Source organism: Gossypium arboreum, chromosome 11 (genome assembly GCF_025698485.1).
Source record: "Gossypium arboreum isolate Shixiya-1 chromosome 11, ASM2569848v2, whole genome shotgun sequence".
Classification (NCBI taxonomy): Eukaryota; Viridiplantae; Streptophyta; class Magnoliopsida; order Malvales; family Malvaceae; genus Gossypium; species Gossypium arboreum.
Window position 1 is genome coordinate 129,172,630 of NC_069080.1, and position 23,909 is coordinate 129,196,538.

General features: G+C 36.8%; 1 protein-coding gene and 1 long non-coding RNA gene across 2 annotated transcripts; one reads left to right on the top strand and one right to left on the bottom strand.

Annotated features, from left to right (window-relative positions):
- Nucleotides 1–2,680: 2,680 nt before the first annotated feature.
- LOC108472194 (secreted RxLR effector protein 161-like) lies at nt 2,681–3,079 on the bottom strand. The gene has a single exon (XM_017773700.1). The coding sequence runs from the start codon at nt 3,077–3,079 to the stop codon at nt 2,681–2,683; it is 399 nt and encodes a 132-aa protein (XP_017629189.1).
- Nucleotides 3,080–3,663: 584 nt separating this feature from the next.
- LOC128283588 (uncharacterized) lies at nt 3,664–6,147 on the top strand. The gene is made up of 2 exons (XR_008273969.1): nt 3,664–3,889; nt 5,857–6,147. It is a non-coding gene; the product is annotated as an uncharacterized LOC128283588 (long non-coding RNA).
- The last annotated feature ends 17,762 nt before the right edge of the window (nt 6,148–23,909 follow it).

Sequence of the window (23,909 nt, forward strand, 5' to 3'; positions counted from 1 at the left end):
GGTAAGTAGCCATTGGCATGTAAATTCTCAAAAAAACCTGATAGGTAAGTAGCCATTGAAGTTATTGTGAGAAAGATCAATGACATGAAAATGAGTGAAGGAAACAATAACATTAGAGTTAACGACATGGCCATAAAATCTATTCGATCTGAAGATAAGAACTTGTAGATGATCCAAATTTCCTAACCAATCTGGGAAAGTATCATTTAAATAGTTGTTCATAACATTTAGAAGCTTCAACTCTTTGCAGTTAGCCAAAGATCACAGTAGTGACTCTTCTAATTGGTTGTTGTTGACCTGAAAACTTTGTAAAGTGCAACCTTGAGCAAATTTTTTTGGTATTTTACCATGAAAATAATTATTCGAAAGAGAATAACTCCAATTTCCAATGCACTTTGGAATTGTTCCACCAAAACTATTCTTATATAAATTGAGAATTTTAAGGGAACTCAAGTTGCATATTAAGGAAGGGATTTCTCCGACTAAGTTATTCTCTGAAAGGAAGCATATTTGCAATGAAGATGGTAGAGTTATAATTCGTCCTTCAAGAAATTTTTTAATAGAATTAGAGTTAGGAGTTTGAAGATTCTTTGAAACAATAAATGTAAATGAATTATATTTGTCATGCAAAATATGAATTGTATGGCCAGCACAAATGATTAGTTAATTTACTAACACTACTTGTAACAATTTTTAGATGCATGAGAACCACCTTCTAGACATATACCTAATGTAACTTTTATTTTTATTACTTAGTAGTACTATATGTAACAAAGTTCTACTGCAATTAGAAGGGATTTCATAACAATAGAATAAAAAGGAGATAAAAATGATATTTATACCTGTTAAATTGTTATTATAAAGTACAATGACCTCGAGAGAGAAGTAAAGTTTTCAATAGTTGAAGGAATTTCACCTGAAATATATAATTAATTTATTAAATTTTTTTCTAGAATTAAAAGCAGGACATTTGGTTCTGCTTATCTAAGAAGGTGTTTGCGATAGTGAAATGCAGAAGAGAAGTCAAGTTTGTGATTTTTAAAAGCACAAGTCATTTATCTTACCAGAAAATTGAATTCCACTCAAATTAAGATAATTTAATCGAGGAAGGTAATCAAACATATTCAACGAGAGATGACCAAAGAGATTGTTGTATCCCAATGCAATTTGTTACATTAAAGAAATGTTGAAGATTGAGGAAGGAATAGAACCTGCAATAAATATGATCAATTCATTTCTTGGCATAAAGAAAGAAAAAAAGGCGTTGAAATATGTAAAATTCACATGTAATAAATGTTTAAGATTTATACCAATCCAAATTTCAACTTATTATTTGATGCCATCTAAGCCAATTTGTCAAAAAATGTTGACATAACTAACATCAAGATTTTTTTCGACATGCAAGTTAACTGAACCATTAATCATATCATCATTTTCCTTTTAGATTGGCTTAAAGTGACATCAAATAACAAGTTGATGGCTCAATTGACACACACAACATATTTACACTATGGCTAAGTTTCATTTTGTTAGCATTGAATTTAATGGTTATTGTCCAAGGTAAATGGGATAACACCAACTAAGTTGTTACCACACAGATACAACCTTTGAAGTTTAGCAAAGTAACCAGACCACAATGGGATTTCTCCATTGAAGTTGTTACCAAAGATCAAATATTTCAGCAGATCCAAATTAGTTAACTCAATGGATAAAAGGCCACGAAAACTATTATGATGAATGTCAAGCCAGGTAAGGGAAGGTAGATTTTCAAATTGACACTAAATGGCACCTATGAGATCATACTTGACAAAATTAAAGTAATGACTTTGTCATGTCTGAGTCAACATGTGATATCAGTCTAATTACAGATGGAAGTAGTGTTGGAACAATGGCAGCAACTTAAGCAAAATCAAAACAAACAAAAGCCAAGAAGGAACCAAAAGCAAAAATTGAAAAGAAAATAGTTTGAAAAAAATGTTGTAATGGGATAATAATTTCCATTGAATGAAAATAAAAAATATATGTGAAGGTTACATGAAATTGGACAGTTACCTAACAATGTAACTGCTCCCACCAATACACCACTAATACAAGTTAAATTTCAAACTAAAGCAAGCTAATACATCAGCCATTACATCAAGTACATCTCAAAAAATAATCCTACTGACTTTGATTACAAGTTACAAATTAACTAAGCAAGTTACATTTGAACAAAAGAAACAAAATGGACCAAACTAGCTGCTACACTTGGTTCTGCTCCATTGCTAGTCTGCTTGGTGAACTACTGGTCACATGTTGCATTGCAGGCCAATACTCAACACTCCTCCTTGGACTGTATACAACATACACCAATCTTCCTTCTTAAGTCTTCGAACCTTGTTGTACCAAGTGGCTTAGTTAAAATATCAGCCAATTGGTCTTGTGAGCTGCAATGAATAAGGTTGACTTCTAATGATTGTTCAGCCTCTCTAACAAAATGAAATTTAATTTTAAAATGTTTAGCCTTGCCATGAAAGATTGGATTTTTAGTTATGGCAACTGCTGATTGATTATCGACCATAATCTCAGTGGCTTCGCGTTGATCTTCATTCAATTCAAATAACAGCTTTCTAAGCCAAATGGCTTGATTCACTGCTCCTGCTACAATGTACTCTGCTTCAGCTGTGGATTGAGCAACAGTTTATTGCTTCTTTGAACTCCAGCAAAATACTCCTGAGCCAAGTGTGAAGAAGTAACCAGAGGTGCTCTTCATGTCATCAACAGAGCCAGCCCAGTCACTATCTGAGTATCCAATTAGCTTGAGCTCTTTCTCTTCCTTAAACATAACTCCATGGTTCAATGTTCCTTTGACATGTCTAAGGATTCTCTTAGCTGCTTTAAAGTGAGTCACATTACAGCAGTGCATAAACCTTGACAAGAGACTAACACCAAACATGATATTAGGCCTAGTTGCTGTTAAGTAAAGCAGGCAGCCTACTAGGCTTCGATATTCCTTCTCATCGACCTTGTTTTGATTCCCACTATTAGTTAGTTTCTCCCCTTGTGCTACTGGTGTACTAACTGATTTAGAATTAGCCATGTAGAATTTATTTAAAATCTTCAATGCAAAGGCATGTTGGCTGAAAAAATGCCTTGATCAGATTGGTTTACTTCCATGCCAAGGAAGTATGCCATGACTCCCAAATCTATCATCTTAAATACTTTCTGTAGCGATGTAAAATTTACTTTCGGTTGCTAATTGTGGCGATTTATTGAAAATTTGAAAATGGAAGTTTGATTTTGAAATAAGAAGGGAGTCACCTGTAACGCCCCAATTTTCGGGAATTCTGTGAATGTTGACAAAATTTCATGCTTTGATTTTGTCATTTGTGAGTGAAATTATGAAATAGGACCTATGTGAAAATGTTTGAAAATGATATAGGCTAAATTGAAGTGGCCAAATAAATAGGAGTGCAAAATAGGAGGATTTGCATGACAAGCCTCCCATTTTACATGAAGTGGCCAACCATCATGTTGTTGTAGACAAAATGTACACTTGATATCCATAATTTATGGTACAAATTGATACAAATCGATAATAGGTTAGGTAAATGTTCCATGATAATGGGTTAGGTAAATGTTTCATGATAATAGGTTAGGTAAATGTTCCATGATAATGGGTTAGGTAAATGTTTCATGATAATGGGTTAGGTAAATGTTTCATGATAAGAATTTCATGTCTTTTGTATTAAAGAATTAAATGGATGAAATATGAAGTTTTATTAAAAGAAAAAGGGGTGAAAAGAACAAAGTTTTGTCCATCTTTGTTCATCATAGCTGAAAGTTAGAGAAGAGAAAAGAGAGGAGAAAGCTCTTGAGTATTTGGTCATTAGGAGGAGGAAAATTGAAGGTAAGTTCTTGGTACCTTGCTTCTATTTTGAGGTTCATGAGTTCTTCTTGATTCTACCTTAACTCTTGAAGTATATTTTGATTTTTAGTTGTGTTGTGAGCATTTGGTCATGAATTAAAATGAAGGAAATGGTTGTTGTTTCATGTTCTTTTAATGAAAAATGGAAGATATGTGAAGTTGAGCCAAACAAATGAGCATGCATGTGCCTTAGATGTTAAAGGGAAAAATCAGCTAACATGTTGTGCTTTAAAATGATGAAATGGAGATTATACTTAAGTAAAATCATAGATATGTGATGATTGATTGGTGATATACATGTTTAAATAACAAGCATGCAAGTTAGGTGTGAAAGAGTGATTTGGTAATAAATCTGCTTGGGACAGCAGTAGTAACGTGACTTTGGAAAATCACCATAAATTGTGGGAGATGAATTAGAAGCTGAATAAATTATGTAATTAAAGCTTAATGAGTCTAGTTTCGAATGGAATAAACGAGAACATATTTTAAATTCTGTACAATGAGAAATTTGATTCGTAATGAAGAGTGGTCAGATTAGTCAAACAGTGAAACATGGGAAACTTTAAGAAAAATCTGGTATTGATTGGCCATACCAAAAATTCCAAAATATTTTATGGATAAAAGATATATGAGTCTATTTTCAGGGAAAATTAACGGAACTTGATTTGGAGTTTCGTAGCTCCATTTATAAATGATTTAGTGACTGTTGCTCAGAAAGACAGCTTGCAGTGAAATTATGATTATGTGGTAAACATTGACAAAAATTTGTTAATGAGTTACTTATTGATTTCTTATAAGCTTACTATGATCTGTAGGTGTGGTTGACTGAATATTGTAAGGGGTTAATACGTAGTTCGTATTTGAATAGTTAGATTAACGTGTTAGTAATCCAATTGTAGGCGTTCGTGTGTGGATCTCGTCAAGATATCGTCGCAAATGTGTGTAACTAACACCCTCTTTCTTAGTCTAGATCGGCAAAAGCCGAAAAGCCAAATGCCGAAAACGGTATTTTGTAGATTTGCGAGTGTCGCGAATGCTCGTGAGGTAAATCGATTAATGTTTTTGGTAAGCTGCAAAATTTGGACGCAAAGTGCATGATTTACGTGCCCTCGATATTTTTGGGCTTAATGGGCCAAAATTGGAATGATGGGCCAACGGGCCAATTCGGTAAGAACCCTCGGTACCTGATTCTGTTAGTACGTGAAAAGTAGGAATATGCATGAAAAACCCTAAAAGCAGCTAAATTACTATAATACCCCTATGTATGGAAAATTACTGTTATACCCCTAGGTGCAAAATTACCGAAATACCCCTAGGGTTAAATTGACCTAAATACATGTTTGACTGTTGTTATTTACTGCATGCCATGTTGTTATTATCTGATACATGGGATTGGGATATTGACGGAGGAAGTACTGAAAGTGGCTTGTCCACGTACTGGAGGCTTTGCCTCAATTTATCGTTAATCGAGCGCAAGGTCAAATCGTGGAGTGTTAATGGGTGGGTTGAGCTATTCCCACATGGAGTGTATGGTGGTAGGGTGGAGTGTAGTGGTTGGTGGGTTGAGTAGTCTCCCCAAATGGGCTTGCATATTTTATTGATGTTGCATGTATTTTGAAATGGGCCTATGGGCCATCTTGTTATCTGAATAAGGGCTAAGGCCCGCTTTATTGTAATCTGAAAAGGGCTCGCCCAAGACCACTGTTACCCAAATGGGCTTGCATATGTTATTGATGTTGCATGTATTTTGAAATGGGCCTATGGGCCATCACATTATCTGAATAAGGTGCTAAGGCCCGGTTTATTGTAATTTGAAAAGGGCTCGCCTAGTACCATTTATTACTGAATGGGCTTAGGCCCAATAGGCTTGAGTTGACTTGGGCTTTGAATGGGTTTTCCTTACACACTGAGTTTCCCCAAACTCACCCCTTTTATTTTCATCCACGCAGGAAATCCCCAACCATAGTGGGCTTGGAGCTGTGAGGGAATTCGGAGTGGCCACCAGTTCTGAAAGTTTGATTTTCCTCTGGTGAACTGGACATCCTTTTATTTACGTTTGAAGTTTTGGGTTTTTTAAATGTAATAAGGCCGCTTAATTATTTTTGATGGTTTTAATATGTATTACTAAGATAGGTATTACTTATTTTAACTGTTGAAATTGGATAGCTTTAGGGCGCGTTTTCAAAAACAACAATTGATTTCAAAATAACTCGACAACAAGCAAAGCTTCCGCAATGAAAGTATTTTCCAAAATTAATCACTTTTCCTAAAAATGACTTAATCAAATCGGTTTCCTAGAAATATCCATGACATTAAGGTGTGGCAATGGCGGTATGCATGTTCAGGATTGGACCCGAAGGAGCTTGGTACTTAGCAAATCCGATGGACTCACCACCTCTTTTCTGGTTTCCTACCTGGTGCATAGCTTCCATTCACTTTAATCCTTAATGAATTAATCTTTTGAACATCAAGTACGATTTTCTGGACTTAGAATGGAAAAAAAAAATTTTAACGTTTTTGATGTGGCATGCCGGATCCGGCCATAACTTTTGGGCCGGGTTTGGGGTGCTACATTTAGTGGTATCAGAGCCTAGGTTGCAACAACTCGGCTGTGGAATGGGTTTGCAAAAATAAAGATTTTCGAAAACGAAAATTTTATAAAAAATGCGAAAAACTTGATTTTCAAAATTTAGATCTTTAGAAGGTGGCATTCGGAATCTCCGGCTGAAGTCTGTAAGTATTCTGAATTTTTCTGAATATTTTCCTGAATTATCTGTTCAGCATCAAATCCTACTAGGATACTCTAGATAGGATGATTCGAACATAGGAAAATCGATAAGAGATCAAATCGTAGCTAGACTTGATTCTGCGAAACAAACTCGAACTATCGTGCGATTCATAAAACATCCGTAATAAACACTGGAATATTAATTGATGCATAAAAAAATTCGTAACCAAGATAATACGATATGAGTACAAGAGGCCGTGAACGGGGCCGAGAAAGTGTTCGAGCGAGATCTTCATCTTCGAGACATATGCCGGCGGTGGATGCACCGGTACCACTGGCAATAGAGGTAGAGTCTCATGATCATGTGCGGGGATGATACCTGTCACCAAAGAATGCTTCGTGTTCGGAAAAGGTTGCCGGAGTAAGTTCGGGCAACGAAATTCAGGGATCTATTTCTGAATGACTTCGAGACCAACGGAGCGGAGATCTTTAGGGGTGCGTCTGGTATAGCCCCAAATGTGGCGGAATATTGGTTAGAGGCCACAGAACGGATTATGGACAACTTGGACTGCTCTGAGGAGATTGTGAGTGGGGTATCTGTACTAAGTCCCTTTGGATCACTCGGTTAGGGTAAACAAACTGTATAAGGATGTACCCTTAGAAACTCAAGGTAGGATTTTTCCTGGAGATCTGATGGAGTTACCATTCGGAGAGTTTGACCTCATTCTGGGAATGGATTGGCTTGTTAAGCATAAGGCGACTCTGGATTGTGCTGCTAAACGAATGGTGTTAAGAACTACAAAGGATGAGGAGGTTATGGTGATAGGTGAGAGAAGGGATTATTTGTCCAATGTGGTGTCGGCATTAAGAGCGAAAAGTGGATTCGGAAAGGTTGTGAGGCCTAATTGGTATTTGTAAGTCGATCGGAAGAGGAGGGATGACAAGGATAAGGTTAGAACCGTAAAGGAGTTCCAAGATGTTTTTCCGAGGAGCTTCGTGATTGCCTCCGAATCGAGAAGTTGAGTTTGGAATAGCCTTGTTGCCTGGAATGGCGCCTGTGTCTATCGCACCGTATAGGATGGCACCGAAGGAGTTAGTGGAGTTAAAGGCTCAAATTCAAGAGTTGTTGGACAGGGACTTCATTAGGCCAAGCGTGTCTCCATGGGGAGCACCAGTGCTATTCGTGAAGAAGAAGGATGGTACAATGCGGATGTGCATTGATTATCGCCAGTTGAACAAACTGACGATTAAAAATAAGTATCCACTGCCAAGGATTGATGATTTATTTGACCAACTTAGAGGAGCTTCGGTATTTTCCAAGATTGACCTTCGATCTGGATCCATCAGTTAAGGGTAAAGGAAGTGGATATCCATAAGACAGCATTCAGGACTCGGTATGGTCATTACGAGGTTTTGGTTATGCCATTTGGACTGACGAACGCTCTTGCAACATTTATGGATCTGATGAATCGTGTGTTCCAACCATTTTTGGATCAGTTCGTAGTCGTCTTTATTGACGATATCCTGGTATACTCTGAAACTGAAACGAAACATGATGAGCATCTCCGTATAGTGCTGTAAGTATTAAGGGAGAAGGAACTCTTTGTGAAGTTCAGCAAGTGTGAATTTTGGTTGAGGGAGGTAACCTTCTTAGGACATGTGGTCTCTGCTGAAGGGATTAAGGTGGACCCTCGAAAGATTGAAGCAATTTTAGAGTGGAATCCACCTAGGACGGTGTCGAAAATACGAAGTTTCCTAGGACTGGCAGGATACTACAGAAGGTTTGTGGAAGGTTTTTCTGTGATGACAGCACCTCTGACAAAGCACATAAGGAAAGGAGTACCGTTTGTATGGACTAAGAAACAGCAGGAAGCTTTTGAGAAGTTGAAGAAAGTTCTGACTGAAGCACTTGTGTTAATTCAGCCGGAGTCTGGAATGATTTTATTGTGTACAGTGACGCATCACACGTGGGTTTGGACTGCATGTTAATGCAAGAGGGTAAGGTGGTTGCATATGCATCACGATAGCTTAAGCCTTATGAGGGAAACTATTTGACTCATGATTTAGAGTTGGCAGCAGTGATATTTGCACTTAAGATTTGGAGACATTACTTGTACGGAGAAAGGTGTATTATATACACTGACCATAAGAGTCTTAAGTATTTGTTGACTCAGAAGGAGCTGAACCTTAGGCAAAGGAGATGGATTGAGTTACTTAAGGATTATGACTGTTCGATCGAGTATCACCTAGGCAAGGCTAATGTGGTAGCCGATGCTCTAAGTTGTAGAGCTGTATCTGATCTGAGAGCAATGTTTGCTCGTCTGAGACTGTATGATGATAGAAGTCTGTTGGCTGAGTTGCAAGCGAGGCCAACCTGGGTGGATCAGATTAAGGAAAAAAAATTGAACAATGAGTCTTTGGTCGCTCGTTTTCAACAAGTTAAGGAAGGGGAAACTTCTGAGTTTGGGAGCCAGAAGAGACGATGCAATAGCAATACCCTCATCTGTTTGGATTAGGTAAATTTCGAGGACGAAATTTCTTTAAGGAGGGTAGAGTTGTAACGCCCAATTTTCGAATTCAGTGAATGTTGACAAAATTTCATGCTTTGATTTTGTCATTTGTGAGTGAAATTATGAAATAGGACCTATGTGAAAATGTTTGAAAATGATATAGGCTAAATTGAAGTGGCCAAATAAATAGGAGTGCAAAATAGGAGGATTTGCATGACAAACCTCCCATTTTACATGAAGTGGCCAACCATCATGTTGTTGTAGACAAAATGTACACTTGATATCCATAATTTATGGTACAAATTGATACAAATTGATAATAGGTTAGGTAAATGTTCCATGATAATGGGTTAGGTAAATGTTTCATGATAATAGGTTAGGTAAATGTTCCATGATAATGGGTTAGGTAAATGTTTCATGATAATGGGTTAGGTAAATGTTTCATGATAAGAATTTCATGTCTTTTGTATTAAAGAATTAAATGGATGAAATATGAAGTTTTATTAAAAGAAAAGGGTGAAAAGAACAAAGTTTTGTCCATCTTTGTTCATCATAGCTGAAAGTTAGAGAAGAGAAAAGAGAGGAGAAAGCTCTTGAGTATTTGGTCATTAGGAGGAGGAAAATTGAAGGTAAGTTCTTGGTACCTTGCTTCTATTTTGAGGTTCATGAGTTCTTCTTGATTCTACCTTAACTCTTGAAGTATATTTTGATTTTTAGTTGTGTTGTGAGCATTTGGTCATGAATTAAAATGAAGGAAATGGTTGTTGTTTCATGTTCTTTTGATGAAAAATGGAAGATATGTGAAGTTGAGCCAAACAAATGAGCATGCATGTGCCTTAGATGTTAAAGGAAAAATCAGCTAACATGTTGTGCTTTAAAATGATGAAATGGAGATTATACTTAAGTAAAATCATAGATATGTGATGATTGATTGGTGATATATATGTTTAAATAACAAGCATGCAAGTTAGGTGTGAAAGAGTGATTTGGTAATAAATCGCTTGGGACAGCAGCAGATAACGTGACTTTGGAAAATCACCATAAATTGTGGGAGATGAATTAGAAGCTGAATAAATTATGTAATTAAATCTTAATGAGTCTAGTTTCAATGGAATAAACGAGAACATATTTTAAATTCTGTACAATGAGAAATTTGATTCGTAATGAAGAGTGGTCGATTAGTCAAACAAAGGAAACATGGGAAACTTTAAGAAAAATCTGGTATTGATTGGCCATACCAAAAATTCTGAAAATTTTATGGATAAAAGATATATGAGTCTATTTTCAGGAAAATTAACCCACTTGATTTGGAGTTTCGTATCTCCGATTATAAATGATTTAGTGATTGTTGCTCGGAAAGACAACTTGCGGTGAAATTATGATTATGTGGTAAACATTGACAAGAATTTGTTAATGAGTTGCTTATTGATTTCTTATAAGCTTACTATGATCTGTAGGTGTGGTTGATGAATATTGTAAGGGGTTAATCGTAGTTCGTATTTGAATAGTTAGATTAACGTGTTAGTAATCCAATTGTAGGCGTTAGTGTGTGGATCTCGTCAAGATATCGTCATAAGCAATTGTGTAACTAACACCCTCTTTCTTAGTCTAGATCGGCAAAAGCGAAAAGTCGAAATGCCGAAAAGCGGTATTTTGTAGATTTGCGAGTGTCGAATGCTCGTGAGGTAAATCGATTAATGTTTTTGGTAAGCTGCAAAATTTGGACCAAAGTGCATGATTTACGTGCCCTCGATATTTTTGGGCTTAATGGGCCAAAATTGGAATGATGGGCCAACGGCCAATTCGTAAGAACCCTCGGTACTGATTACGTTAGTACGTGAAAAGTAGGAATATGCATGAAAAACCCTAAAAGCAGCTAAATTACTATAATACCCCTATGTATGGAAAATTACCATTATACCCCTAGGTGCAAAATTACCAAATACCCTTAGGGTTAAATTGACCTAAATGCATGTTTGACTGTTTTTATTTATCTTGCATGCCATGTTGTTATTATCGATACATGGGATTGGGATATTGACGAGAAGTCTTGAAAGTGGCTTGTCCACGTCTTGAGGCTTTGCCTCAATTCTCGATAATCGAGCAACAAGGTCAAGAATGTGGAGTGTTAAATGGGTGGGTTGAGCTATTCCCCACATGGAGTGTATGGTGGTAGGGTGGAGTGTAGTGGTTGGTGGGTTGAGTAGTCTCCCAAATGGGCTTGCATATGTTATTGATGTTGCATGTATTTTGAAATGGGCCTATGGGCCATACATTATCTGAATAAGGGCTAAGGCCCGTTTATTGTAATCTGAAAAGGGCTCGCCCAAGTACCACTATTACCCAAATGGGCTTGCATATGTTATTGATGTTGCATGTATTTTGAAATGGACCTATGGGCCATCTTGTTATCTGAATAAGGGCTAAGGCCCGTTTATTGTAATTTGAAAAGGGCTCGCCTAGTACCATCATTACTGAATGGGCTTAGGCCCAATAGGCTTGAGTTGACTTGGGCTTTGAATGGGTTTTCCTTACACACTGGGTTTCCCAAACTCACCCTTTTATTTTCATCCACGCAGAAATCCCCAACCATAGTGGGCTTGGAGTCGTGAGGGAATTGAGTGGCCACCGCCTGAAAGTTTGATTTTCCTCCGTGAACTGGACATCCTTTATTTACGTTTGAAGTTTTGGGTTTTTAAATGTAATAAGACCGCTTAATTATTTTGATGGTTTTAATATGTATTACTAAGATAGGTATTACTTATTTTAACTGTTGAAATTGGATAGCTTTAGGCGCGTTTTCAAAAACAACAATTGATTTCAAAATAACTCGACAACAAGCAAAGCTTCGCAATGAAAGTATTTTCCAAAATTAATCACTTTTCCTAAAAATTACTTAATCAAATCGGTTTCCTAGAAATATCCATGACATTAAGGTGTGGCAATGGCGGTATGCATGTCTAGGATTGGACCCGAAGGGAGCTTGGTACTTAAGCAGTCCGATGGACTCACCACCTCTTTTCCGGTTTCCTACCTGGTGCATAGCTTCCATTCACTTTAATCCTTAATGAATTAATCTTTTGAACATCAAGTACGATTTTCTGGACTTAGAATGGAAAAAAAAAATTTTAACGTTTTTGATATGGCATGCCGGATCCGGCCATAACTTCTGGGCTGGGTTTGGGGTGCTACATTGCCATCGATCCTTTTTCCTAGGTGTGATCGGACACCTATTATATTTCCTTTTTTAAAACAAAAGGAAGGCCAAGTTTCGGTCTACGTGAAAGTCCAGAGAAAAATTAGGGTTCCGGAGTCGGTTACGCGCGAGGAAGGTATTAGCACCCTCACGACGCCCAAAATTGGTATCTCATAAACATGTGTTGTCTTGATTTTCAAAAATACGAGTTCAATATAAGATTTAATCGTGATCCGATTGAAAAGTCGAGAACTTTTAATTTTTGATTTTCGAGAAGGACATACCGTTTTAACACGAGTCGACCGATATTCACCCAACATAGCGATGAAATCGGCGATTTAATGTTAAATCGGTATGTTGCCTTGTTTATTAGGATAAATAAAATAAAAAACGTGAATAAAATATTTTTAAAATAGTGAATAGCGACATGATACGAAATGGGCGAGCAATAGAAAAATAAATATTAGAAATACATCAAGGTATATAAATAACGCGATGATTAAGAATAATGACAATGCATGTGATATATTAAACATAATAATAGTATCAAACACGAAATAAAAGCGTGAACGATATATTCATAATAATAATATTAAGAACTCAGACGTAAAATAATATATATATATATATATATACACGAATAAAATAGTGTTAGAAGTATATACTATAATAAAATATAACTTGCAATGTTAAAATATATACATAATATATACATGAATAAAATGAACATTGAAAAATGTATATACGTGGCATACGTGAGAAATATAAACATAATAATATTAAGATAAGTGATAATAGTGAAAATCAAAGGTATAGTAATAAATATAATGATATACTGAAAATAATACTATATGTAAAATGTGTATACAAGAATAAAATATATGTGCAAATATTAATGATAAATGTAGTAGGAATAAAACAAATGTAATAATAATATATATACAATATGACAAAAATAAACATATACATATAATAGAATTTAAAATATATATACATGGGGTAATATGGAAATATGTACATAGGGTAATATATACAAAAATTTAACTAATAATATTGAAAATACATGTTCATAATATATATAAAACGTATATATAATATAATATTAAAACATTTACATAATATATACACATATAATTACAATGTTAAAAAACATATTAATATTAAAAATAATACTAATATTACATAAAGATATACTTATATATATTAAAGATATATACATATATAATAAACGAATAATACGATATTTAATATATATACGTAATATGTATAATAAAGATAATAATATACATAATATATATAAATTACACATAACATATAATGTATGTAACAAAACATATACTATGGTTAGTGAGAATAACAATGATGATATAAAAATATATACATATATAACAAGACATTCACTATATTAAAAATTATAATAGTAATGGTATTAAAATACAATGCAACATAACAAAAATACTATACATATAAATCTATATACGTAAATAAAAGTTTACACTATTATAATAACAATAATAATAAATATAATAATAATATTAAAATACAAAAACAAATACAATAAAGGTATTGAAATAAAATAATAAAAATAGTCCTATATTAAAATATATATATATACATATATACTAATATATATATATATATATGATAATAATAATAATAATATTAATAATAATAATAATAATAATAATAGTAGTAGTAGTAGTAATAATACTAATAATATAAAAATAACAAGAATATTTAATGAAGAAATAAAAATAAACGAAAAAAGGACAAATTAAATTAAAAACAAAGTTGTGGGGCCAATTTGAAATAAAATTAAAGAAAAGGACGAAATTACAACACGCGCATAACTTGGAGGGGTCCAAAACGCAAAAAATCCCTTGGTCAAAACGCTGCGTAGCACGGAGGGACTAAATTGAAAACCATGGAAAAATTCTGGGGCCAAATTAAAACGTAAAAACTTAATTACAAATGCATGAAAAAGTGGAGGGGCCGATTGCGCAAATGGTCCCTCCCTTACAAAAACACGCGGATCCTAGTCGGAGCGGGTCGAGTCGACCCGACCCGGGGCCCAAAACGGTGCCGTTTTATTTAAAATGGGGGGGACTAAAACGGTGCGTTTTGGTCCCCTATATAAGTCAAATTTTTTTGAAAAATTTCATTTGCACCAGGGGAAAGAAAAAAAAAAGAAAAGAGGGAAGGAGAGAAGAGGGAGAGGGGGAGAGGAACCCGGCCATAGGCCGGTCATCGGACGGTCACCGGATGCTCGCCGGCGCCAGCACCGGCCACCGTGCACGGTGGCCAGAGAAGGTAAATTCTTTCCCTTTTTTGTATTTTTTATTTTTTGTGTTTTTATTATAAATTTTTACTTGTTTTTTTTAATATATATGTATGAAAAAAAGAAACAAAAATGAAACTGAAATCACCTTCGATCTTGTGTTTCGGCTCTCTGATTCGTGATATTTGGGTTGTTTTTTATTTTCTCTGAGTTACTGATTGTGGATGTTTAACTTGTTTTTTTTTTGTATTGATCTCGAAAAAAAAGAACCCCCCTTTTTACAAATTTCATTCGGGTTTTATAACCCTTTACATTCATTATAATATTGTTTCTGTCTCTTCCTTGCAGGTGAACGGCGGTGGAGGTGACCGATGGTACAGGGAGTGGTGCTGTCAGAGGGTAGGTGGCCGGTTAATCAGGGGCAAGTGGGGGTGGTTGCGGCGCTGCAGGTTAGGGTTAGGGTTAGCTGATGGGATTTGGGGTTATTAGGTCAGTGGGCTTACCGGGTTTTAGGTTTAGGTTAGTTTGGGTTCAATTGATGGGTTAAGGGATAATTGGATTTTGTAATGGGTCAACCGGGTATTGGGGTTTAATGGCTTTAAGTTGGTTTAGGTTGGTATTGGGTTAGTGGGTCTAGAGGTTATTAAATGGGTAATTTGGGCTGATGTTTGGGTCTTGGGGTTTGATGTAATGGGTAGGTTTAGTTTGGGTTAAAAATTGTTAGGATTTAATGTATTGGGCTGAGTAATTTAGGGATGGCCCAAAAGCCTTTAACACTTTCAGCATTTGCTCTTTGAATTCACTGATCAGTTCTTCTTTGCTTTTAGTCACAAGTAGATCATGTACATAGAGTGACACAATCAATAAAGTTTTACCTTCTGATTTCTTCACATAGAGTGTAGCTTCACTAACACTCTTTTCAGATTTAAGCCTAGACAGATAAGTGTCTATCCTGTCATACCAGACTCTTGGTGCCTATTTTAGGCTATATATGGCCTTCTTCAGCCTACAAACCTTGTCCTCTTGTCCTTGGACTTTAAAGCCTTCTGGTTGCTCAATGAAAATCTCCTCCTTCAGAAAGCCATTAAGAAATGCTGACTTAACATTCAGCTGGTAAACTTTCCAATGTTTCTGTGCAGCTAAGGTAAACAGTAGCTTGATTGTATCAAGCCTTGCTACTGGTGCAAAAGTTTCCATAAAATCGATGTCATATTGCTGACTGTATCCGTTCACCACTAGCCTTACTTTGTGCTTGTTTAGAGAGTCATCAACATTATATTTGGTTCTAAAAACCCATTTGACACCAATTACCTTCTGGTGATCTGGTCAGTTCACTAGTTCCCAAGTCTCATTCTTATGAATCATCTCCAGCTCAGCTTTAATAGCCTTCTTCCAATATTTTTCGTTAGCAGCTTCTTCATAGTTTGATGGTTCAACTAATGCAATATTGCACCTACGGTAAATATCTGCAATGGTCCTAGTGCCTCTCACAGGAGTATCATCAAAGTCTTCATTGCTTGGCTCGTTTTCAGCTGGTTCTAAGTTGTTGTTGGACTGATCTTGTAACGCCCTAATTTTCGGGAATTCTGTGAATGTTGGCATAGGTTTAATTATGTTAGTGGGCCTCTAGAAAGCCCAAACTTAAAATAGAACCCGACAATTTTAGTTAATTTTTGTTCCATAAGAAAAAGGGGGTGAAATTATGAAATAGGACCTATGTGAAAATGTTTGAAAATGCTATAGGCTAAATTGAAGTGGCCAAATAAATAGGAGTGCAAAATAGGAGGACTTGCATGACAAACCTCCCATTTTACATGAAGTGGCCAGCCATCATGTTGTTATAGACAAAATGTACACTTGATATCCATAATTTATGGTACAAATTGATACAAATTGATAATAGGTTAGGTAAATGTTCCATGATAATGGGTTAGGTAAATGTTTCATGATAATGGGTTAGGTAAATGTTTCATGATAAGAATATCATGTCTTTTGTATTAAAGAATTAAATGGATGAAATATGAAGTTTTATTAAAAGAAAAATGGGTGAAAAGAACAAAGTTTTGTCCATCTTTGTTCATCATAGCTGAAAGTTAGAGAAGAGAAAGGAGAGGAAAAAGCTCTTGAGTATTCGGTCATTAGGAGGAGGAAAATTGAAGGTAAGTTCTTGGTACCTTGCTTCTATTTTGAGGTTCATAAGTTCTTCTTGATTCTACCTTAACTATTGAAGTATATTTTGATTTTTAGTTGTGTTGTGAGCATTTAGTCATGAATTAAAATGAAGGAAATGGTTGTTGTTTCATGTTCTTTTGATGAAAAATTGAAGATAGGTGAAGTTGAGCCAAACAAATGAGCATGCTTGTGCCTTAGATGTTAAAGGGAAAAATCAGCTAACATGTTGTGCTTTTAAATGATGAAATGGAGATTATTCTTAAGTAAAATCATAGATATGTGATGATTGATTGGTGATATACATGTTTAAATAACATGCATGCAAGGTATGTGTGAAAGAGTGACTTGGTAATAAATCTGCTTGGGATAGCAGCAGTAACGTGACTTTGGAAAATCACCATAAATTGTGGGAGATGAATTAGAAGCTGAATAAATTATGTAATTAAAGCTTATTGAGTCTAGTTTCTAATGAAATAAACGAGAACATATTTTGAATTCTGTACAATGAGAAATTTGATTCGTAATGAAGAGTGGTCAGATTAGTCAAACAGTGAAACATGGGAAACTTTAAGAAAAATCTGGTATTGATTGGCTAAACCAAAAATTCTGAAAATTTTATGGATAGAAGATATATGAGTCTATTTTCAGGGAAAATTAACGGAACTTGATTTGGAGTTTCGTAGCTCCAGTTATAAATAATTTAGTGACTGTTGCTCAGGAAGACAGCTTGCAGTGAAATTATGATTATGTGGTAAACATTGACAAAAATTTGTTAATGAGTTGCTTATTGATTTCTTATAAGCTTACTATGATCTGTAGATGTGGTTGGCCGAATATTGTAAGGGGTTAATCGTAGTTTGTATTTGAATAGTTAGATTAACGTGTTAGTAATCCAATTGTAGGCGGTTCGTGTGTGGATCTCGTCAAGATATCGTCGCAAAGTGTGTAACTAACACCCTCTTTCTTAGTCTAGATCGGCAAAAGTCAAAAAGCCAAAATGCCAAAACGGTATTTTGTAGATTTGCGAAAAGTCTGAATGCTCGTGAGGTAAATCGATTAATGTTTTTGGTAAGCTGTAATGTTTGGACCGCAAAGTGCATGATTTACGTGCCCTCGATATTTTTGGGCTTAATGGGCCAAAATTGGAATGATGGGCCAACAGCCCAATTCGTAAGAACCCTCGGTAGTGATTCTCATTAGTACGTGAAAGGTAGGAATATGCATGAAAAACCTAAAATAGATAAATTACTGAAATACCTTTAAAAGTGGAAAATTTACGCTTTACCCTAGTAGATAAATTACCAAAATACCCCTAGGGTTAAATTGACCTAAATGCATGTTTGATTTGTTATTTATTTCTTGCATGCCATGTTGTTATTATCGATGCATGGGACCGGGATATTGACGGAGGAAGTACTGAAAGTGGCTTGTCCACGTCTTGGAGGCTTTGCCTCAATTCTTTGATAATCGAGCGACAATGTTGCAATCGTGGAGTGTTAAATTTGGGTGGGTTGAGCTATCCCCACATGGAGTGTATGGTCGGTACGGTGGAGTGTAGTGGTTGGTGGGTTGAGTAGTCTCCCCAAATGGGTTTGCATATGTTATTGATGTTGCATGTATTTTGAAATGGGCCTATGGGCCATCTTGTTATCTGAATAAGGGACTAAGGCCCGGTTTATTGTAATCAAAAAGGGCTCGGCCAAGACCACCACTGTTACCCAAATGGGCTTGCATATGTTTACTGATGTTGCATTTATTTTGAAATGGGCCTATGGGCCATCTTGTTATCTGAATAAGGGCTAAGGCCCGTTTATTATAATCTGAAAAGGGCTCGCCCCAGACCATGTTACTGAATGGGCTTAGGCCCAATGGGCTTGAGTGACTTGGACTTTGAATGGGTTTTCCTTACACACCGAGTTTCCCCAAACTCACCCTTTTATTTTCATCCACGCAGAAATCCCCAACCATAGTGGGCTTGGAGTCGTGAGGGAATTGGAGTGGCCACTGCTCAAAGTTTGATTTTCTTCGGTGAACTGGACATCCTTTTATTTACGTTTCAAGTTTTGGGGCTTTTAAATGTAATAAGGCCGCTTAATTATTTTTATGGTTTTAATATGTATTACTAAGATAGGTAATACTTATATTGACCTAAATGCATGTTTGACTGTTGTTATTTACTGCATGCCATGTTGTTATTATCTGATGCATGGGACTGGGATATTGACGGAGGAAGTACTGAAAGTGGCTTGTCCACGTACTGGAGGCTTTGCCTCAATTTACTGTTAACTGAGCAGCAAGGCTGCAACTGTGGAGTGTTGGGCTGGGTGGGTTGAGCTATTCCCACATGGAGTGTATGGCTGGTACGGGTGGAGTGTAGTGGTTGGTGGGTTGAGTAGTCTCCCCAAATGGGCTTGCATATGTTTACTGATGTTGCATGTATTTTGAAATGGGCCTATGGGCCATCATCATTATCTGAATAAGGGCTAAGGCCCGCTTTATTATAATCTGAAAAGGGCTTTGGCCCAAGATCACCATTACCCAAATGGGCTTGCATATGTTATTGATGTTGCATGTATTTTGAAATGGGCCTATGGGCCATCATTATCTGAATAAAGGGCTAAGGCCCGGTTATTGTAATCTGAAAGGGCTCGCCCAATACCACTGTTACTGAATGGGCTTAGGCCCAATAGGCTTGAGTGACTTGGGCTTTGAATGGGTTTTCCTTACACACGAGTTTCCCCAAACTCATCCCTTTTATTTTCATCCACGCAGAAAATCCCCAACCATAGTGGGCTTGGGTCGTGAGGGAATTGGAGTGGCCACCCGCTTCGAAAGTTTGATTTTCTTACGGTGAACTGGACATCCTTTTAATTACGTTTGTGGTTTTGGGCTTTTAAATGTAATAAGGCCGCTTATTTATTTTTGGTGGTTTTTAATATGTATTACTAAGATAGGTAATACTTATTTTAACTGTTGAAATTAGATAGCTTTAGGGTGCGTTTTCAAAAACAATAGTTGATTTAAAAATAACACGACAACAAGCAAAACTTCCGCAATGAAAGTATTTTCCAAAATTAATCACTTTTCCTAAAAATGACTTAATCAAATCGGTTTCCTAGAAATATCCATGACGTTAAGGTGTGGCAATGGTAGTATGCATCTCTAGGATTGGATCCGAAGGAGCTTGGTATTAGCGATCCGATGGACTCACCACCTCTTTTCGGTTTCCTACGGTGCATGACTTCCATTCACTTTAACCTATAATGAAATTAATCTTTTGAACATCAAGTACGATTTTACGGACTTAGAATGGAATTTTTTTACGTTTTGATGTGGCATGCGGATCCGCCATAACTTCGGGTGGGTTTGGGGTGCTACATTTAGTGGTATCGAGCCAGTTACAACAACTCGGTACGTGGAATGGGTTTACAAAATTTAGATCTTGAAAACAAAATTTTATAAAGATTGCGAAAAATGCGATTTTCAAAATTTAGATCTTTAGAAAGTGGCATTACAATCTCCTACCAAGCTCGTAAGTATTACTCGAACTTTTCTAAATATTTTCCTGAATTATCTGTGCATCTTCAAATCCTATTAGGATACTCTAGATAGGATGATACCGAAACTATAGGAAAATCGATAAGAGATCAAAGCGTAGCTAGACTTGATTCTGCGAAAACAAACTCGAACTCTCATGTCGATTCATAAAACATCCGTAATAAACACCGGAATATTAATTGATGCATAAAAATTCGTAATCAAGATAATACGATATGAGTACAAGAGCTACTCGTGGAAGAGGCCGTGGACGTGGCCGAGGAAGGGCTCGAGCGGTATCTTCGTCTTCGGGACATATGCCGGCGGCAGATGCACCAGTACCACTGGCAACAAAGGTAGAGTCTCATGACCGCGGTGCCGAGGATGATTCCCTGTCACAGGCAATGCTTCGTGTTCTGGAAAGGGTTGCCGGAGCAAGTTCAGGCAACGAAATTCAGGAATCTATTTCTGAATGACTTCGAGACTAACGGAACGGAGAACTTTAGGGGCGTGTCTGGTATAGCCCCGAATGTGAAGGAATATTGGTTGGAGGCCATAGAACGGATTATGGACAACTTAGACTGTTCTGAGGAGATTGTGAGTGGGGTATCTGTACTAAGTCCCTTGGGTCACTCGGTTAGGGTAGACAAACTGTATAGGAATGTAGCCTTAGAAACTCAAAGCAAGGTTTTTCCTGGAGATCTGATGGAGTTACCGTTCGGAGAGTTTGACCTCATTCTGGGAATGGATTGGCTTGTTAAGCATAAGGCGACTCTGGATTTTGCTTCTAAATGAATGGTGTTAAGAACTACAAAGGATGAGGAGGTTATGGTGATAGGTGAGAGAAGGGATTATTTGTCCAATGTGGTGTCTGCATTAAGAGCCGAAAAGTGGATTCGGAAAGGTTGTGAGGCCTAATTGGTATTCGTAAGTCAGTCGGAAGAGGAGGGACTGACAGTGGATAAGGTTAGGACCGTAAAGGAGTTCCAAGATGTTTTTCCGGAGAAGCTTCCAAGATTGCCTCTGAATCGAGAAGTTGAGTTTGGAATAGACTTGTTGCCTGGAATGGCGCTTGTGTCTATCGCACCGTATAGGATGGCACCGAAGGAGTTAGTAGAGTTAAATGCTCAAATTCAAGAGTTATTGGATAGGGGCTTTATTAGGCCAAGCGTGTCTCCATGGGGAGCACCAGTGCTATTCGTGAAACAGAAGGATGGTACGATGCGGATGTGCATTGATTATCGCCAGTTGAACAAACTGACGATTAAGAATAAGTATCCACTGCCAAGGATTGACGATCTATTCGACCAGCTTAGAGGAGCTTTTGTATTTTCCAAGATCGACTTTCGATCTGGATATCATCAGTTAAGGGTCAAGGAGGCAGATATCCAAAAGATGACATTCAGGACTCGGTATGGTCATTACGAGTTTCGGTTATGCCATTTGGACTAACGAACGCTCTGCGGCGTTTATGGATCGATGAATCGTGTGTTCCAACCATTTTGGATCGGTTCGTAGTCGTCTTTATTGACGATATCCCGGTATATTCAAACCGAAACGAAACATGATGAGCATCTCCGTATAGTGCTGTAAGTATTAAGGGAGAAGGAACTTTTTACGAAGTTCAGCAAGTGTGAATTTTGGTTGAGGGAGGTAACCTTCTTAGGACATGTGGTCTCTGCTGAGGGGATTAAGGTGAACCCTCGGAAAATTGAAGCGATTTTGGAGTGGAAGCCGCCTAGGTCAGTGTCAGAAATACGGAGTTTTCTAGGACTGGCAGGATACTATAGAAGGTTTGTGGAAGGTTTTTCTGTGATGTCAGCACCTCTGACAAAACACATAAGGAAAGGAGTACCGTTTGTATGGACTAAGAAACAGCAGGAAGCTTTTGAGAAGTTGAAGAAAGTTCTGACTAAAGCACCTGGGTTAATTCAGCCGGAGTCTGGGAATGACTTTATTGTGTACAGTGATGCATCACACGTGGTTTGGGCTGCGTGTTAATGCAAGAGGGTAAGGTGGTTGCATATGCATCACGATAGCTTAAGCCTCATGAGGGAAACTATTTGACTCATGATTTAGAGTTGGCAGCAGTGATATTTGCACTTAAGATTTGGAGACATTACTTGTACGGAGAAAGGTGTATTATATACACTGACCATAAGAGTCTTAAGTATTTGTTGACTCAGAAGGAGCTGAACCTTAGGCAAAGGAGATGGATTGAGTTGCTTAAGGATTATGACTGTTCGATCAAGTATCACCCAAGCAAGGCTAATGTGGTAGCCGATGCTCTAAGTCGTAAAGTCAGATTCGATTTGAGAGCAATGTTTGCTTGTCCGAGTGCAGTATGATGATGGAAGTCTGTTGGCTGAGTTGCAAGTGAGGCCAACCTGGGTGGATCAGATTAAGGAAAAACAGTTGAACGATGAGTCTTTGGTTGTAACGCCCCAAAAATTGGGCCTAAAAGAGTTGGGCTTTGAGTCTGGGATTCGGATAGAAGAAAACCTGAATATTGAGAAGTTTTAAATATTACTAGTGTTCAAAAAATATATATTGATAAAATATTTATGTTATTACTAATATTTTAATTTTTATGAAAATTATTGTCATTATAATTATTAGATACAAATATATTTATAAAATTATTGTTGTTAATTTAGTGTTTAAATTAACATACTATTAGAAAATTTTATTGTATCTATTTTTATTGATTTATGGAAATTATAATTATTATTAGGAAAATATATATTATCGTATTTGAAATTTTCATTATTATGGTTATTATTATTATTTTAGTTTTTAAATAAATTACAATGTATTTAAAGTGTGGGAAAAATTTGGACCAAGACTTTAGCAAAAATTATTATTTTTGCTCCTTTAGAGGATCTGGGCATTAAGGTTTATTAATAAGTTGGCCTAACACTGGATATAAGGAGGAATCTGGCCTAGTGGTTAGGCGTGTTAAGCAGTAGGAAGGGAGCAGGGGTTCGATTCCTTGCGTGCGCAAATGTGAGTTTTATTTTAGAAAAACCAAGGGCTGTCACAGGTAGGCCTTATTAACTATTCAGGCTAATTCATGTCAGAAGCAAGCATCTGGCCTAGTGGCTAAGCACGCTAGGAGGCCGTGGGAAGTGCCTGGGTTCAAGGCACGGCGCTCACAAATTGGGTTTTTTTTTAGTATGCAGGTTGCGGTTGGAATAGGCCTTAAAGGAAGTTGCGAATGAAGTCTGACACAAGGAGAGCACGTGGCGCAAAGGGCAAGCAACGATGTGTGTCTTTAAGAGGTCGCAGTTTGAGATGTACAATGAGCAAAAATTTCCTTTTTACATAAATAACCTGAGCTTCAGCACTAAGGTTTATAATTAATCGTGACCGTATATAAGTAAAGAGAAAGCATGGTGCAAGTGGCGAGCTACAGGCGAAGGCACAAGGCGACAGAGAGTCGAGGTTCAAGCCTCACCTCACGCACGGAAGGCTTGTATTTTTGCTGCTCATGTGGGGGAGAGTCAGAGTTTGACCGAAACTCTTTCCAGCAAAGCAGTGAAGCGGTCAAACGGTGGATAAGGCTGCTAGGTGGTTGGATA